The sequence below is a fragment of the Lissotriton helveticus genome, chromosome 10 (genome assembly GCF_964261635.1).
Source record: "Lissotriton helveticus chromosome 10, aLisHel1.1, whole genome shotgun sequence".
Lineage (NCBI taxonomy): Eukaryota > Metazoa > Chordata > Amphibia > Caudata > Salamandridae > Lissotriton > Lissotriton helveticus.
The window spans coordinates 496,108,896-496,121,664 of record NC_136071.1 but is presented as its reverse complement, the minus strand read 5'-3'; the positions used below and the strand labels follow the sequence as shown (position 1 = coordinate 496,121,664).

Sequence of the window (12,769 nt, the reverse complement as noted above, 5' to 3'; positions counted from 1 at the left end):
ATAGAAAGCTTTGTAAAATAATTTGGTAAGCAAAAGGCACATGGTTAAATGTGCATTGCAAAACCCTGAAAATAAATGACTGTTACCAGATACAAATTTACTTTTTTTGCTTGTTGTAACATGATTCTGCAAGTAAATATTACACCCGATTGGGAACGCTGATAAATGTCATAAACTTGCAATCAATATTTACAATTTTTTCCTCTTCTAAGTTTCCATATGTGACACCCGCTCCCCATGAACCAGTTAAGACGTTAAGAAGTTTGGTGAACATACGAAAGGACTCTCTTCGTCTTGTAAGGTATGAGAAGGGGGAGCATTTGCCAGTTAGTTGTTAATGGATAATGTTTTGTTTATCTTGAAGACATCTGACTTTTTTTTACCTCAATCTAAGAACGAACAGTCACTTTACTTGTAGGACTGTTTCATGGGTACTTTCTAATTTAAGTCATTTCTTGTCCTGGATGTATGATTTATTGAGAGTATCCAAGTATCTGGTTGTGTCTTATAAGAAATATTATCAGCAGAGAAAGTGTATTCTCAGGGCACCAGCCATTAACAAGGTTTCAAATTCTTCCAGGATTTGAGGACAATGCCCATGTGTACAAATATTCTTGTGTCCCCAGATATTTGGTACAAACCCAATGTGCTGTGTTGGGCACCGTGACAGTTTCAAACTTCCTGGGGTAAGCATAAAAAGTATGAGGCCGATTTAGCTGTATAGAAAGATTTCTCCCTCGTGAATTGAAAGACCATGTCTGCTCTGGAATTTACTAGCAAGTTAGATGTTTCTGTACAGTCCCTTTGGCCATTTTATTCACAACTGTTATGGGGAACTGACTTGTTATCTTTCTTGGCTATAGGTACAAAGATGGTGTGGACAGTCCAACTGAGGAGAATGCAAAACCAAAAGTGCTGTATAGCTTGGAGTTCACATTTGATGCTGATGCCCGCGTTGCTATCACCATTTCATGCCAGGCTACTGAGGAGTTGGTTGGTGGGATTGCAGTGTAAGTATTGGTGAAATTAGTCTTCGTACCATGTGGGATCTACTTTCTACACAGCTTCCTATGCTAGCCTTCAGCCTTATATGGAATTTCCTTGGGTCCTCACCTCTGACCGATGCTTGACTTTCTATCTCATCAAATAAAGGTGCCTTAGGAATTATTTGTCATGTTTGTTTGGTCATGAAAGTGGCATATAAACTGTTCTGTGATGTTTGGTAATGAACAATGGTATTTTTAATTGGGTAGCATTTATTTTACTTTGATTTTCCCCACAGATTGAGATGCTCCTAATTTATAAAAAGCATTGTGTCCTTCTTAGGAGAATGTGGGGCTTGTCCTGTGTGCTTACTCCATACCTTCATTTCTGAGCTGTCACCTCTGCTGTCGATTTCTTGTTGGCTCACTCCCCCTATCTTCCTTCACTGGATGTTTGTAAGTGGTGAATGGGTAGTCCAGTGCTCCTATTACACCTCAACCTCTGTCACCCATAAATATTTATCTTTCATTCCACTTAATCCTTGTCTTACTTTCTTGCTGCTGTTTTATTCTTTTGCATTTTTTTCTACACTGTTCATCATGCCCCCTAATCATTTCATGCTCCCTGTTTTGTTGAATGCATATTTGTAAGTAAACTTGTCACATGCAACTTGTGGTCCTGACGATCTTGTTTTGCCCTCTGCTGCTATTGTCCTGTCCATCTATATTTCATTTCCTCCTTTCCTCGTTTTTAAATTTCTCATTAGGTTCACAAACCATACACACTCGACACTTCTAGTGTAACATTTTTCCTTTTTTTTAGGTCGAGCCTAGCGCAGCGCGCATGCGCTGCTCTAGTAAATCGACCTCTTGGATTCACTTCAGCTTAAGTAGAAGCTCGTACGTGTGGTGCTCACACGCTATTGGCCTTAGCGTCTGGATTTAGCACGCAATTGGCCAAAGGCGTGTGGATGTCCCAGCTTCTTGGGAAATGTTTACTCCCAGAGCATTTTGCTCTCAGGAGCCAGCAGCGGCACACAGGGACCATCTGTTTATAATTAGTAGCGGCGCGGAGGGGCCATCTGTTTTTCAAACTTTGACAAATCCAAAATGATTGCCATTGCTTGTTAATCTGTCCACGAAGCGGAATCTATTTTTCTCTGGTGCACCAGTTATCTCGCTACAATGTCTTTGATTTTTACTCGGGCACTTTGCTGGGCCAGCTGGTTTACAGCCTGATCGACTCTAAAAGTGTCTGAAGATTTAATCAAAGTTTCGATGCCTGCAAAACCTGATGTTGAAATGCTGCGGTAATGGCCTTGGGAAAATCCACAGCACAACACAAACCTACGTGTCTTACAGAGCGTATTGCTAATATCTCCTGGCCATCTTCCTGCCCACCTTACGGTGATTTACATCGGAGGGATTGCAGCCCGTTAGTGAAGGAATGTAATGTCTGATATATGCTACGCCAATATGGTTCATCCGGGAGGGATAAGGTTGCATATGCATCTCCTGATCAGGGTGTGCTAGGTGCGTGCAGAAAGCAACACTGTAGCTCCCTCACAACGTTAAGCTTTGTAAACCGTTTTTATGCATCGGGCAAGAGTTTGGTGCAAATATACAGAGCAGGCCACTCCCTTAAAATTGATTGAGTACGACACAGTGTAGATGCTGTAGACAATTGCCGCAGGTGGTGTATGATCCTGGACGGATTGCCTCAGCGCCTACCCACATCTGGAGGCCCCAGAATATCAAACACTGAATGTACGTTGATAGGCAGTACCCAGAGAGGATACTGTGCTGCTCTTATCGACTTGTCTCGTGCTTCATATTACACACTAAGGCAGCAGGTGTCTCTTTATTGGCCCCTTACATACAGACAGGCGTGGATCCTCGTCACATAACTACTCCCTTGATGTATCCCGACAAAAAAATAAACAGCCTTCCTTCAGAGCACTCTTCTGTATATGAAGATGTTATAAATCAATACAGATACTTTTGGCGGGTGCCATGTCACCATATTGTATACAACATAGAGACGTGAGGATTCTTACTACTGCAATCACGTATAGAAGCTGCAGCATTTATGTGACTTTTGATTAATCACTTCGTTAGTACACTGCAACCTCGTTACCTTATACTCAGTAACCTTGTCACCACATTATATACCACGTATATACGCTAAGGTAATCACGTATCAAAGTTGCAGCGCTCATGTGGCTATCGGTATGTTGAGTGTGTGCGCCTGCTATTAGGGAATAATCTGCTGCATGGCTAAATTTATACGGTCCCAAAGGCAAGACCTATTGGCTATGACAATGCTTGTTTCATGTTTGACATCATGAACACGTCTTGTGCCTCTGTATGATTTTCTTTTGCTTTTTCTCTTGTACACTTTGCAGCTTTTTCTCACTTGCGCTCCTTCTAGTTCTTTTCTCGAATTCTCCTTCTCACACTCTTTATTTATTTATTTTTGCTCCGGCTTAGCGACTTCTGTAAAATCTGACCTTACGCTTTGACTCTTTTTTACCTCCTTAGTTTCTCACATGCCCACTTCATTCTTGTTCTCTTTCATTCCCTCTTCCCAGTGTCTCATATTTTCCCTTAACACTTTCTTGTTTCTGACCCCGGTTATCTCGACTCTTATTGTTTATCTTCCGCTTCTTTCTTTTCAGTCTGCATTGAAAATGGTGACCTTTGATCCCCAGCTGAATACAGACATTAAAAAGGATCTCTCTCCTTCTCTCTTCAGATACAGCACAAAAAGCCCTGCAATGCAGTCAGAGACTGTTCATTATAAGAGGGGTGTCAACCAGCAGTTCTCCTTGCCTGCCTTCAAAATCGACTTCACGGATTGGAAAGACGATGAGGTAAAGCACTTAATGTCTCCCATCCCAAGTTCTCCAACCGCACGGTGAAACCGATCAGTACACTCACAGGCATATTTTCACTCACCTACTCACACACTCATACACACAAACACAGTCAGATGCAAACTGACACACATGTGCAGTCGCCCCTACACACTTATCCTCAAGCCCAAACCCACACAGTCAATTAGTTGTATTAACTGTTATCCATTTAATACAACTGAATTGACGAGTGTATGTTTCTTATCATTTTTAGACAGTGATAGTTTTTAGTTTGTCTTTCAAATATGATTTGGGAAACGGACATTGTAGATATTACTTTGATTTGTGTGCTAATGTGAAAACGGGTGGAGGTTTTGGTTTTGTCAGAACATTTGCAGATTCTACATTTAATTTCACACATTGCAGGAGATAAACTGTGAGCAATGTTTTATAAAAGCCCATCAGGCCAGAAAGTGAAACCTTCCTGTGTACACATTGATTCTTTATTTATGGATATAATATTTTTATTGAAAATGTTTAACTAGGATTATATGGTGCAAAAATAATGCACACAGAATTGAACCAATATTTGTGGGCAATTGCTCTGAACAAAATGATGTGGAGTGAAGATGTAATGGAGCAGTGTGTTTTTCTGTCCACTTTTAACAAGGAAACACATAATGCCCTTCATACAGCAATCTGAAGTGCCCTTCATAGCTTGGAAACAGTGTGAGAAAAGGCACAGAATATAGAAGAAACCCTGGTATGATGAGGTGTATTGAACACAGAGAGAACATATCAAAGAAATGTTGGAGGCTTATGCACATTAATAGGGTTTTCCAGCTCCTTTAACTGGAGCCCTGTGCTTTCAGGGCCTGGGTCACAGATTCATTTGGTGTTTGTGCGATGTTTTGTTTATGATTTTACTGGTGACTAGTGAGGTCCATTTCGGCCCCATTGTTTTTTTTGGTTGTATTGCACAAAATGGTTGCTTTCTTTGTGGTGAGTAGGGGATCCCACTCAGCAGGCACAGCCTTCCTCTGCCTCACCTCCAAAACCGATACATTTGGTGGACAGGGGAGATTTAAGCCCATTCACATGTCTCAGTATAGGGTTCCCCTGCCTAGGTGAAATTCACCTATTTTCCATCTGCTATCTTTCAGTTATCTTCCAGGTCAACAAGGAAATATGCAGGCCTTTTTCTGAGGTCCGTACACATAACGCATTGACCAGCCAGTACTGGGTTTATTGCTGACTCTGGGCCAGCAGCCATAACTAGGATGCTTCTCCAGGATTGGACGTGCCTGCAAATGTTTTAAATGTGGCAGACACTCTTGTTTGCTTTGAAATCCCAATGCCATTCCAAAAGTGGTGTGAATATGGACCTCTCAAGCAGTTCATGGTTCATTCATGTTTGTTGTCCTGAGACTTAAGAGGCCTGCACACCAGTGTAGACAAAAGACATTTGAATAGTAGTAGAATTTCTTCTGTATTTCTGCCTGCCATCAAGGGTGGCTCTAAATTTGGGAAAACCTACTAATCACTTTGCTTCTGGGTACCTGGACCGGTAAGAGGACTTAACTGCCGGCAGATAAGCTAAACTGCTCCTGCCAGGAAGAGTGACCAAACCACTAGGAACAATGCCCAGCTGAGCTGACTTGCATGTGGACAGATTAACAGACTCTGTTTATCCAGGTTCCACAAAGTCACCACCGCCCAATTGCGCAAGATGGCGTAAGGACATCATCTGGGTTAAGGAGCTGCTCCGTTGAAAAGGGTGCACCTACACCTTTGCCTACTCATCCTGTGCTTAAATCCTCTTTTGTTCAACAGTGTAAAGACACCAGGAGACATTCAACCTACCTTCTCTTCCACCAGAATAGGGTTAATTTCCAGTGACTTGGGGTGGTTGCCCTGATTCCTTAGCAGTTTGTACCATCTTCCTAGTTTTTGGGTTCCAGAGAGATTGCCTTTAAAGCCTTTGTTAAGCCTAAACTTCAACTACTAAAAAACAATGGGGTAACCCAGAAATAATCCGAAGGACCTGGTTAGTTTATGTACACTATTTTGATAAGGTTAAAATGAGTTCACTTATCAATTTCTCAATAGACCAAAACCTTATAATTCAAGGATGAGGGTAAGTACTTTCCATCATAATATTTTGAACCGTCCTTAACCCATCCTTGAATTATACGGTTTTAGCCTCAAATTTAGCAGATCCCAGAGTATACTGCTTCCACTAATGACAGAAGTTCGTGCCTCCAGACCTTTGTGCACTGTCTTCACTGCAAAATCTTCACCAAGATGGGTAGATTTTAGGGTAGAGGCCCTGAAAAAAAGGCACCCATTTGACTTTATAATGGAAGCTGGCGCATTATTTTTGTTAGTCTTTTACAAATTTAGGAACCGGTCAGGCCCTAACTGGTCCATGAACTCCGCTTGAATAAATATTGTCTATAACTGGACATCATAGCTGAACTCCAGGTTTGCCATCTTTTTGACTGAACTAGTTTAATACAACTAGTTTAACTTCTTCACAGTAAAGCATTGACTGGACAGTGATATAATTTAGCATTATTTGTTGTGTCATCTGAATCGGAGTGTCTTGAGTGCCTCTGTCTCGTGGATAAAGGCTTGTCTGCGTAGTCTTTCTACCCTGAGAGTCAACTGCCTAAAAGGAATAGCTAGGTTCCCCAGTGAGAGTACCATTCGTTATGTGGCCCTGAGGTAGCAGTGATAAATAACAATGCCCCGGACGGAATATTGTCCAGTAACCCACTGCCTTTCGCAGGACCTCAGAAAAGGCCTCAAACAGACTTAATCATCTGGCATGTGGATGGATGTTTAACTTTTGGTGGTTGCACAATGGCTCATTATGGAATATATATATATAGGTGAATGGAAATGGATGTTAGTCCTCAGTCTGCTGCAGGTGGTGTATTAACCCCTTTAGTACTGCCGTCGGCCGTTGGATGTTGCGAGCACTACCTCCGTAGTGCTGCGCACGTCCAACGGCTGACGCGGCCCCACCCGTTTCTTAGAACGTTCAGCAGTGGCGCTGAATGTTCGACGCATGAAACGGGTTAAATGACTTATAATATGTTTAACATAACAGATTGCTATCTGTGATGCCCAGTGTAGAGCACCACATTTCTTCCCATCTCTAGGGGGATATAGTTAGGCAATTTTCTGCCATAGCGCCGAGACACCTATGGGTATTTGCGCACTTTATAAGTTGTTTAAATAGATAAATAAATAATTTCATGTAAGGAAAGCCCTAACTTTGCATGTGGGGCAGGGTTTCCTGCAGCCTCCCCCTACATTTGTAGGAGTGTGCCCATATGCAGGCTTTAGTGAGAATATGGCATCTGTATTCCTTGTCAGAATGTGAAATGCCTGATGGGATTTGGATGGCTGCATTTATTGGTCTTGGAGTGGGTGTGGGCAGCTGCCTATCTTGTATAGGAGTGCTTATGACTGCAGGCGTTCTAAAAGTGCAGGTGGTCACCTGCAATGTTTAAGGAGCTTGCAATACCCTTGATTGGTGTAAATGTTTGGAGCTGCCTCAGTGAGTGTGTGTGGGTGTCTGAGCCGGATTTCAGTGTTTCCCTCTACCTTTTTATGGTACCTAACCATGATTGTCCAGGTTATTTTCCTGACTTGTGAATGTCGGTACGTATGTAGCAAAATCTGCCATATCGGACTTTATTTCTATAGGACTCTCTGCGCCAGTAATAGATGACTTTTGAAAGCTGCTAACAGATAGAAAGAAAAAGATTGTTTCACTATAGGTGATACCTCTCTCTGTGAGAGAGCAGGCAGCCACCTCTCTTGTGGAAATGTGGGTGGCCACTTACCTTGACTGTAGAGTTGCTGGCCCCTTCTTTTGATGGGAGTCCAGGTGAATGAGTCTCTTGATGGTAGTGTTAAATACTGCCTGTTAGAAATCTGTCTTTTTTTGTGTGCTCATCCAGTAGTTGTTGTCTTTTGCTAGACCCCATATTTTTGCTGGCTTTGGAACTTTGTTTGCCTTAACCCTGCTAACCACTGGTAAAAGTGACTGTGCACCATGATTTAATGTGCCAGAATTTACATATTCCTAATTGGTATATTTAAGTTACATACGCGTCCCTAGTACATTGTATAAAATGTACACGGGGCTGTCAGTTAAACGTCACTAGTGGACTGCAGCTCCCATTGTGCCATCCACTACATTGACATTGTAAAACACAGGCCTACCATTGGAGCTTAACTGTGGCAGATTAAAAACCTCACAATGGCGTGTCAAAATAAACCCTTTTAATGGGTCAAAATAAACCATTTTGACGGGTCAAAACCTCAATTTTAAATATTAATAAATCGCCGCTATGTTGGCCTTGCAGTCCACATGGCAGGGTGCATGGCTTGCATTTAAAAGTAAGACATGTAGAAATTTAATGATAACATATCTTCACAGTAACTAGCTCCCAAAATCTATTTTTCACTGTGGCAGGCCTAGCTGTCCTATGCAGAAAACCAGAATACTGATCAAAATCCTAAACGGTATCTCTGGAATGGGAATAGTTAAAAAAATAATTAAGCATTTTAATAGTTCTTAATATTCCAGTTCAATATTTATGTAGAAGTTTCAATACATATTAAGGAAAAGTACCTTTCAGAAATGTATCTTTACCCTACCCAAAATTCATGGAAGCAAAATTTGTATTTGCTCTCTAGTCAACATTTAAATCCGTGTGAAAAGTGTGTAACATGCCTCCAATGAGGAAAAACCAGTGGCTGACCTGAAATAGCAGAGGTGACTTCTCTGAACCTGACAGAATATGTTGACTGGGGCTCATAGCATCCTTTTTGACATTACAGTGTCAAACCCAACTTGAGTGCCAAACCTGCTTGACAGGTCTGCTTGGGTTTACATATTACATTGGGGGTGCACTTGAAAGGAAGGAAAACAGAATGCCATAGCCATTCTTGTGTATCCCATGTCTCGTTTGTGAAGGGCCTGTTTTGTCTCACCAGACATCTGTCTCTTAATTTTTACATATAACACTGGGGCATATTTGGAAGAAATGAAAACAGGATGCAACACAAAAGAGAACGTGTGAGTGGGGAAAGTTTGCGCGGGAAAGAAAAAATTATTAATAAGAAACAATATTTGGTAAGCTCAAAAAGGATCAGATACTGGTCACCCAACCAGGATCAGACAAAGTGTGACTCCAAGGGGGCCACGTTTGTACAGTTTAAACCATGAACATTAGATCCTGAGCTAGAGAGAGATAGTTCAAGTCAAGATATCAAGTCCCAATTTTTGTAAGTTTTTTCGTTTTATTCTTCTTTGGTCTTTTAGTAGAGTTAATCCAATCTTCACACGTACAAAAACAACCGCTGCCAACACGTGTTTCGTCAAGGTCATCAAAACCAAACGACTTCGTCAGGGCCTGGAGATTTCATGAGACTGTCATGTAGAAGTCCGGAGATAGTAACTCCAAGTTCACAATCTGCAACAAAATTAGGCATGCAACATATGACGTATTAGTCAGTTCCACGGGTGTCCTGTCCTTCCAAGCAAAGAAAAGTAGTTCATGTCCCAAATATCCAGGGACTAAGTCGCTAATATTTCCACGATAGGGTAATTACCTCCGAGTGCAGAGACCGAACAGGAGCGAGTTCCCCAATGTAAACCGGCAGGATGCCACAACTGTTCTCGTGTATTCTCTGTCTGGTTCTTGGAAAATTCTGCTTTATTTGACCAGACTTCTGTCTCTAGGTTTAATGGTGTCCAGCGACTGCCCAAACTGTATTTTAGTGCTAGATGTGTGAAGACACTAGGGCTACCATAATACACTTCCTACACAGCCTCTCAGCACTCAGAACCCAGGTTTTGTGTGGCAGAAGACTTTCCCTATCTTGAAAGAAAGTGGGTTGGGTTGTCCCCGGGAACTTTACCCTCATTGGTTAGGGCATGCCTAGGATGGTTCACACCCTATAGCTTGTGCCAGGCATAAATGTTGACATCTCCCTGCACCCAATTAAGAACTTTCCTAGACCTAAGGAAAAGTGGAAGTGGATTGAACTTGCTGCCTGTGATCTGAGAAGATCCCTCGAGGACAACTGGACCCGCTCTCTTGTACCATGAACAATGAAGTGGACTTAAAGTGTCATAAGGATGACCTCTGGTTTAAGCTACAAGAATAAAAGCTACAAGATGCCTTACCTGCAACTGCTCAGCTGATCGGTGGCAACTGGACCTGTGTTGGCCTCTGCCTTGACACCCTACGGGTCTCTAAGTGCCTGCCCTGAGGTCCTCAGGAGCTTTTGAAGTGTACTCCAGTGGTTCATGGTCAGTCAACAATCTATTTGATGTTGCATTGAGAGATTTTTCCTAGTTTGCTGCTGGACTATGGCGTGTTTACAATCTAGTGGTGAAGTTTGCTTGTAGATTTTCTCTCTCATTTTCAAAAATGGGCCTTCATTACTTTGATATTGTAGTCTAGGTGGTTATCTCCCAGTTTTAAAGTGCAGGTGGAATGGAGTAGTCTCTTTGCTTAAGTTTGGAACATAAGTGGTCACCTCAACTTTGTTTCCTTCATGAAAAATTGGAATGTCACTTATAATCCGGTATGAGCATTTAGTTTTCTATACAGGCTGAACACTATGCATGGCTTAGCATACTCACATGTTTATATGTATGTCTCTTATTTTTATCCTCAGCTGAACTATGACTTGGATCGAGGAGTCTTCCCCGTTGTCATACAGGCTGTTGTGGACGAAGGGGATGGTGAGCAACATTTGTTAATTCTCAGACTAACTTTGAATATTTAGTTTCACGAGTCAGACATTTTCCCAATTTTACGTTTCTGTCGACAAACTGAGTGAAGAGCCAACTTTTGCATTCCTGTGAACTAGTGATGTCTGAGTCAGGAGCAGATGGCTGTGTGAGTGGGTATCTGAGTACCTGAATGGGTGTGTGAGTGACTGTATGGGTGTATACATTGGTGTGTGAATAGCTTTGTGGGTGAGTGAGTGGCTGTGTCAAGAGGCTGTATGGGTAAGAAAGTGGTTGTGTGAGTGACTGTATGAGTGAGTGAGTGGGTGTGTGATTGGCTCTATGGAGGAGTGAGTGGCTGTGTGATATTTGTATGGATCTGTGAATGGGTATCTGAGTGGTTGTGTGGGCATTTGAGTGGGCGTATGAGAACTTGTTTAGGGGTATGAGGGGGTGTGTGAGTGCTTTTGTGTGGATGATGTCATCAGTGATGTCATTTGAGATGTCATTACTGATGTCGTTAGTGAAGTTATTAGTACACCTAGTACACTAATTAAACGTTTGTAGTACCTTAGTATATATGTTTAACACTCATAACTTCTTACAAAACACTTACACTCACTGGATGATGTCATCAGTGGTATCATTTGAGATGCCATTAGTGATGTCAATGACCATGTCACGAGTAATGTATTATGTGAGGTCATAAGCAGGGCATTGTGGTGGCATGAGTTATACTTAACTCAGCTAAATATAACTGCAGAATTTCACTGGTTTTGTATGAGTGAAATCTGAGCCCAGCTCATTTCTAAGGTTTTTTTTAATGTTTCCTAACTATGACATCCCTGTAACCTTTGGTTATTTAAGTGCCTTTCTAAGGAGTTTTGAATTTTATTTCCTAACTAACCACTAATTTGTTAATGTTAATTGGGATTTCTATAGCGCATTATCACCATTGGTCTCTAAGCACTTGAAAGAATGCCCAACCTTGGTACCATAGTAGGAAGTGTGCCCAGGATTGGCCTACATTGTGACCCAGGCTTCAATAAACAGAAGGGTTTTTAGTTTTTTCCTAAATGGGAGTAGAACGGGCTCCTTACGGAGCTCTGCTGGCATCTCATTCCAAAGTTGAGGATTGAAACAGGCGAAAGCTCTATCCCCCCCACAAAAGCCCCAGGGAGGTGGTGATCACTGGGGCCCAGTGAGATCCACAATGCCTCCCTGCATTACATTTACAACAATTCCCAGGGAGGCGGTTGTCCCTGGGGCTCGGGGAGGGGTCCAAGCGCCATCCCCTATTCATTTTATATGTGGCCCTGGGGAGCTTGTGGTCCCCAGGTACCGGGTGGGGGTGGGGGGGGGGTGCGCGCAGCCCCCTCCCTTGCTTTTACATTGACATAAGCCCTGGGGCGGTGGTGGTGCCCGGGGCTTATAAATGTCTCTTGCACCCCCTCCTTTAGTTTAATAAAGAAAGCATGTTCCCGGGACCTGGCACACTCAGGGCATGATTAAAAACAAGTATGGGAGACCGCACTTGTTTTTTTCTTCTTTATTTTTGCCATGAATTTGTCGGGATTACACACCAATGTTTCATTTTTTTTAAAGTGCTTTTTTTTCCCTGGCGGGGTCTGTCTGGGCCTCCAAGACCAGAGCTTAAGGGGTCAGGTATTCCTACCCTGCCCCCTTTTCTTTTCTTTTTTCATGTTTTTTTGGGACTCGGCTGAAGCAGAGTTCCAAGGTGGCTGCCAACGCTTCCCGGTTGAAGTGCTGGCAGTCAATCGGGGCTCTGCATATCTGTGCACAAGCTTGTGATTATTCACAAATTAGTTGCGATCATAGATATACAAATTAGAATTTCCTTAAATTTCTCAAGAACCACTGAATGGATTTAGACCAAATAATAACGTCTGATCTGCAAACCAAAATCTACCTTTCTACCAAACTTATGTGATTCCGTCAATTGATTCGGGCTGCAGGCGTGTCTAAAGACTGTATGGGAATTTACATAGGAAACACATTGTCCCCCATTTGATGGATCACCCTGAAACTTTCCATGCAGAGCACAATTCATTGGGGCACTTTTTGGGGGGAAAAGTTTGTGAAGATGCGTGAAACTGCGCCAAAGTTATAGGCAAGTCAAAAAATGCTTTTAAAACGAAACATTACCC

At 42.3% G+C, this 12,769-nt stretch overlaps 1 protein-coding gene across 3 annotated transcripts in view; it reads left to right on the top strand.

Annotated features, from left to right (window-relative positions):
• MGRN1 (mahogunin ring finger 1) overlaps nucleotides 1–12,769 on the top strand; it is a 336,236-nt gene that overhangs the window by 101,917 nt on the left and 221,550 nt on the right. For all 3 annotated transcript variants that reach the window (XM_078663001.1, XM_078662999.1, XM_078663000.1), the window contains exons 4-7: nucleotides 213–301; nucleotides 864–1,010; nucleotides 3,739–3,856; nucleotides 10,547–10,613. In XM_078663001.1, the coding sequence (XP_078519127.1) occupies nucleotides 213–301; nucleotides 864–1,010; nucleotides 3,739–3,856; nucleotides 10,547–10,613 (421 nt within the window). The remainder of the gene's footprint in view (nucleotides 1–212; nucleotides 302–863; nucleotides 1,011–3,738; nucleotides 3,857–10,546; nucleotides 10,614–12,769) is intronic.